Source organism: Gossypium arboreum, chromosome 1 (genome assembly GCF_025698485.1).
Source record: "Gossypium arboreum isolate Shixiya-1 chromosome 1, ASM2569848v2, whole genome shotgun sequence".
NCBI lineage: Eukaryota > Viridiplantae > Streptophyta > Magnoliopsida > Malvales > Malvaceae > Gossypium > Gossypium arboreum.
In genome coordinates, this window is record NC_069070.1 from 70,715,142 (window position 1) to 70,720,731 (window position 5,590).

Below are 5,590 nucleotides of genomic sequence, written 5' to 3' on the forward strand. Positions count from 1 at the left end.
GTCCCTGACCTTGGACTTGCAGGTTTTAAGAAGGACCCTATTGGCCATGCACACTCTAACGACTTCTAAACTGTCTATCATCCATCTGAAAGGTACTATGAGCTACTCTCTTAATTTCCTTGGCTTCAGCAAACTTATGCGCTCTCTCATATAATTTTACAAAAATTTGTGGTCTATTATCAATAAATAAGTACTAAACATGCTCATTTTGAACTCCCGTAATGAAGGCATCAATAGCCTATTGATCTCTCAAGTTCTTCGTGTTCAACGTGGCAACATGAAACTACTTCATATAATCCTGTAAAAATTCCCCATCTCTCTGCTTCACTACCACTAAACCCGTTAGGGTGCCCATTATTGTTCTATGGGCACAAAACTTACCTAAAAACATCTGACCCAACTATGAGAAGCTTTAAATGGAACCATGTGGCAAATATAAGAACCAATCCTTCGTTTTTCCCCTAAAAGTCATCGAGAAAGCCTTACACTTCATCTCGTTAGCCACTAACACATTCATATAATCATTATATTACATGAGATGTGCTCTTGGGTCCATTCTACCTCCAAACATCTCTTTCGGTACTTTGAACTCTGATGGCAGGCCCACAGTTGCAACCTCGTGAGACAAAGGGTGTTAGAACAAAACAACCAATCCATATCTTGTACATTAGGGTGTAACGCCTGAATGTCCCTACCCAAACATACATCTCATTTTTCCATGGTTTTGCATGTGTTCCAACAGCCTCCTCCTGAAAGGCACAACATTTTCCTAGAGATCGGAATGCTCGAATTGTATCTTTCTCCTAAATTCCTCATTCTGTCTTAGCAGCTCTTGGCGAAATAGTTGTTGCTTCTCAAACCTAGTACTCTGTTGATTCATCTGCTCTTTCATTAGCTGTAGTTGTTCTTGAAAACTAAATAATTGTTAAGACGATGCTCCCTGATCCAAGGGAAAGGACTGGCCTTGACCAGAAGGAACATTGAAATCAAAAGAGTTAAAGGTACCTCCCTAGCCTGAGTTACCTAAGTTTTCTAATCGACCAGTGAACTATCCAGCGAAAAGGTCCATCTCACGGGGTTGATTGTTGATGTCAAAACCTCCAACTTGATCTAATGGGAAGTTGCTAGGGAAGTTCTCGCTAAGGTGAATCATCTTTGTTTTATGATTTTTTGATGGTCGTAAGTCTATCCACGCTCACCGTACCAAATTGTTGAGTGTTTTTGTAAGTCTATCTACTCAAGGAGGATAATTTCCCTATTTATATGATACAGTTCTTGGATGTGACGTCCTAGGTAGGCCCCCATGCATACTAATACGTACCCTATTCTAAGGTTAACACATGTTCCCTAAGTGTGGGCTTACTTGCATGACAATGCAAATCCACCAAGTGCGAACTCATGTAAGCGAACAATGTAAGCGATCACTACTGAAGTAAAGAGGATCGAGTCGGTCCCCGTCGGGTAAGCAAGTAATGGGTCAATAATGGCGAACACCATAACAATTATAAAATTTTGTCCAAACTCATCCATATTTGTAAATGACTAACCCTAACTCATTTTAGGCCCGCTCATAGTTTTTAAATATATATTATTTTAATTTAATATTTAATATTTTAGATGGTTTTTCTTTTATTAAAATTTTAAATTTAGACAACTTAATATATTTTTAATGTTTACAAAGTATTGTATTATTATACATTTAATTTTATGTAATATAAATCACATAATATATATAAATATATATTATATATTATAAAAAAGGGTTTTATTCAAATTGATTAAATTACTTTTTGACTGAGTCTTAATTCGGTTGATTTAATTACTAGTGCAAGTGGATATGAGTTCAAACGCGTTAAAACATATTTATTCTCCTATTTAAGAGTTGGGGTTCTAAATGTTGAAACCTAAGTTTGCCTATATTTTAAACAAACGTAATTTTTATTTAAATCCTTCTATATTACAAATGGACTTTCGAGCTCGAATGAACAACTCAACTCATAAAAAGTAAAAATTTGACTATGATTTCAAAATTCCAATTGTTTAATCATAAAATTTGGGTCAAATCATTTTATCAAAAGTTTGAAATTTAATCCCTAATCATAAAAAAGTTAGAATTTAAAATATATTCCTCTTTCAATCATTTTTCCTCTAAATTTAATATCAATACCCCAATGCAATCATAGTGAATTCAATAAGCATAATTGACGGTGAGCATTTTTTTAACAGAAGAAAATACGATGCCTATTATTGGACTAGAAGTTTTAAATAAAAAAGCAATAAGATTAAAAAAATTTAAAGTAAATAAGATTCTTTTTAAATAAAGGGACTAATTTCAAACTTTGCCAAATACAATGATTAAAGAGCGAAATAGAACTTGATAACAGCCAAAAGATGGCATAAGACTTTCAAGGATCCAAAAAAAGAACATTGCATACATGTTGCATTAAACTTTAAGCAAGCAAGTTTGGTCATGTAAACCAACATTTCCTGCACTAAACATTCGGCCGAATAGGACCATACGCAAATACGGAAGAAAGCCATGATCGGATTAACAAAAACCAAAAACCAAAAGATTCATCTATTCACGAAAAAGACTCAGAAATTTTCAAAACTGTACAAAATCACATGAATTCTCCACGGTTTCATAACTTATGCTTCTTTCCAAATACGGCCACTTACCCTCAACTTCAGCTCTTGCCTATCGCCACCGGAAAAGTGTAGAGCTAGATTCCTTTGGATAACAAGTCCATCTTGACTGTCACGAACTTTCCGATGACCGTCACGAATGCTCCTTGGAATACCCTGCCATGTTAGCTTACGACCGTTGGCACCAACTTCCAAACAATAACCGAACTTTTTTGCTTCACTATCATCACCCATAAAACGTAAAAAGGCCATATAGACAGGTACCATCCCTATCTGGAAGGCCTCGAAATGCAAGCAGAATTGTTTTCCAAAACATTTGAACACCTGCAAAGGATATCAGCGTTCAAAATCTAGATCCAGGATTCATCACAATACAAGATTTAATTTGATCGTAACTAACAGTAACTGTAACTTCAACAGTCTGAAGAGAAACCACATAATTTCCTCAGTGATAGTAAGAACTCGATGATTGTTGAAGCACAGTAACAATGATTGTAATGCAAGGTAGCATAAATGAACTTACAGTAAGCATCCATGTGGCATGTTCTACTTCCTGTGGATTCGATTTCACATATCTATGGTTGAAGGTACATCCATCGTGCATGTCGACCTTATGATCATCCTTGAGATGTGCAATGAGGGTTGGGATGTCACCTGTGATGGAACAATCAGAACCAGCATAGGGGCAATTGTAAGGACGAAATCGACAGTGTTGCTTGTGCTTAAGCTTGCTGTAATATGGGAGAATTTCATGGCAACCTAGGCTATGATATTTACAAGGGAGTTCCAAGGATTCCGCAAATTTCTCCAAAGCTAAAAACCTTATATTTCCGAGATCATACCGGCATGACGGACAACAGTTACGCACTCTATTCTTGCAATTCAAACACAAAGTGTGTCCATTTGGGCACTGCAATAGAAGATTGAATGCAAAACATATAAATATTTCAGTAACTGAGTAATTTTCTATATTGTAGCCAAAATCTCTTACGGTAAAGACCAAATCAGCCTATGTTTCAACAAAAGTATCGAATTCCTTTTGAATGACTTTACGAGCACAAAGATACTGCAGCACCTAAGCTCCAAGATGAAAAGTTATAATCTTTAATAGACATAAATTAGCGTTTTCTTTTTCTCTATAACGCTAAGTCTGTAACTAACCATTCGATGCTTGTGCCTGATTCCGTACACTTCACAATTACATAACCGAAAAACTTAATTCAATAGGGCAGCACAACCAGTTCTTTGCCACCATTTTCACCCCAACATACAGATATCATCAATAAGTTCCATACGAGCATATGAAAGCACAAATCTTAGCATTCATGGTCAAGTAATTTAGAAAATTCAGTAACAGGAAAAACAATAAATAAAGGGTACAAAAATACATCTCTACGGAAGAGCCAGAATGAACCTGGTGAATTGGCGGGTACATCAAGTTTTTGCATACAGGACATTCAAGGAGCTCATAAACACCATTGTTTGACTGAATTCCATGTTTTCCAACAAAACCAAAAGAACTTTTTGTCGTCATAGAATTACTCTCGGGTGTTGTTGTAGCAATGGCGTAATCTGCAACGGCAGGATAAGATTCAACTTCTTTGCAAGCACTGCCTCCAGGAGCCATTGCTACTCCAAATATATTTACCTATTACGGAAAGGCCTCACTCTCTGTTTCCCTGTAGAGGATAAAAATTAGATGTCATCAGAAAAGAAAGATACCGAAATCAAATTCCAAATTCATATGCAGTTGAACATCTAGAAGAAAATAAGACAAGCAGGGCATAAAATGCTACATCTTTAAGCAAGCAAAAGGAGAGGATCGCCAATAAAAAAGAACCCACCTTTCCTAATAACATCATCATCTAAGAAAGCAACATTCCCAGTTTTTTTTTTTTAATGAAAATCCATTCAATTTCAATCAAATATAAAGTTGAATAATGCAGAAAAAGAAGCAACATAACCATAAAAAAGAAACCAAAATACGAGACTAACAGCATACAGAAAAACAAAACAAAACTTAATCCACCAAATTTCAATTGGATTTTTACACTATAAAAGAAATTTAATAGGTTGTAATAGAGAAACCAGAAAATGAGGGGGGAAATGTGAAAGAAGAGAAGGCCCTCCCAACCCAAAAATGTTAAACGTTCCAACAAAGTTTCCTCTTTTTCGATGAAATGTTAAACTAAGTTTGTTCTAAAAACCAACTTATCTACTTGGATTAATAAGACACAAAGAACAATGAAGCAAAACAAAAGCACCTATTTTTAAAAAGTTGTCAAACATTACCAATCAAAAGAAAGAAACAAAAGCAGAACCAAAGATAAAAATACAGAGTTGAGATTTCCAAGCTTAGTAGTGTCATTTAACATCATTAACATCCCAAAATAAAATCTGGGTTGTGCTCTAAAACAGTGAAATAATAGTAATTAGAGAAAATGGTGAAGGGGGAACAACCCAAACTTACGAGTTTTAAACCCAACACATGGAAGATATGAAAGGCAAAAACATTTAAAATGGTGACCATCCTTCTTTGAAAATGCAAACGCCTTTCTCCTTGAAATAGACTGCCATGCGATTTAAAACTAAGGTGCTGGCCAAATTCAAAAAATATATATATTTAAAATTTATATTTAAAATTAGAGTTAATTGCAACTGACATCCCTAAACTATGACTCTTGTTTTAAATTAGTCTTTAAACTTCAAAACATTTTAAGATTTTATATTTATCAAATCCTTTTATTATTGAAACCGTTAATCTAACAGTTAAATGACACGTCAATTCTTATTTAACTAAATTTAAAATGAAATTTTAAATAAATATAAGGTTGTCGCATCAATTTTAAAAATAAGATAAATCGGAAGAAGAAAAATGTAAATGATAAATCTTTTGTAAAAGTTTTGAAAACCTAAAATCTAAGATTATTTAAAACATCTATTT

At 34.5% G+C, this 5,590-nt stretch overlaps 1 protein-coding gene across 2 annotated transcripts; it reads right to left on the reverse strand.

Annotated features, from left to right (window-relative positions):
- Nucleotides 1–2,403: 2,403 nt before the first annotated feature.
- On the reverse strand, nucleotides 2,404–5,242 carry LOC108482293 (E3 ubiquitin-protein ligase SINAT2). 2 transcript variants are annotated; one of them, XM_017785417.2, is made up of 4 exons: nucleotides 5,117–5,242; nucleotides 4,061–4,325; nucleotides 3,170–3,556; nucleotides 2,404–2,970 (listed from the first exon to the last, which is right to left on the reverse strand). In XM_017785417.2, the coding sequence occupies exons 2-4, from the start codon at nucleotides 4,271–4,273 to the stop codon at nucleotides 2,650–2,652; spliced, it is 921 nt and encodes a 306-aa protein (XP_017640906.1). In that variant the 5' UTR covers nucleotides 4,274–4,325; nucleotides 5,117–5,242; the 3' UTR covers nucleotides 2,404–2,649. The 2 variants fall into 2 exon arrangements, with proteins under 2 accessions (XP_017640906.1, XP_052875029.1); XM_053019069.1 differs by lacking the exon at nucleotides 5,117–5,242 and adding an exon at nucleotides 4,735–4,930.
- Between the last annotated feature and the right edge of the window lie 348 nt (nucleotides 5,243–5,590).

Bases quoted from the DNA above. Each gene is read 5' to 3' on its own strand.
- LOC108482293 (XM_017785417.2), bottom strand. From the start codon at position 4,273: ATGGCTCCTGGAGGCAGTGCTTGCAAAGAAGTTGAATCTTATCCTGCC. The intron at 3,557-4,060 runs GTTCATTCTGGC...CTTCTATTGCAG, and splicing joins TGTACCCGCCAATTCACCAG to TGCCCAAATGGACACACTTT. The intron at 2,971-3,169 runs GTAAGTTCATTT...TATCCTTTGCAG, and splicing joins ATGCCACATGGATGCTTACT to GTGTTCAAATGTTTTGGAAA.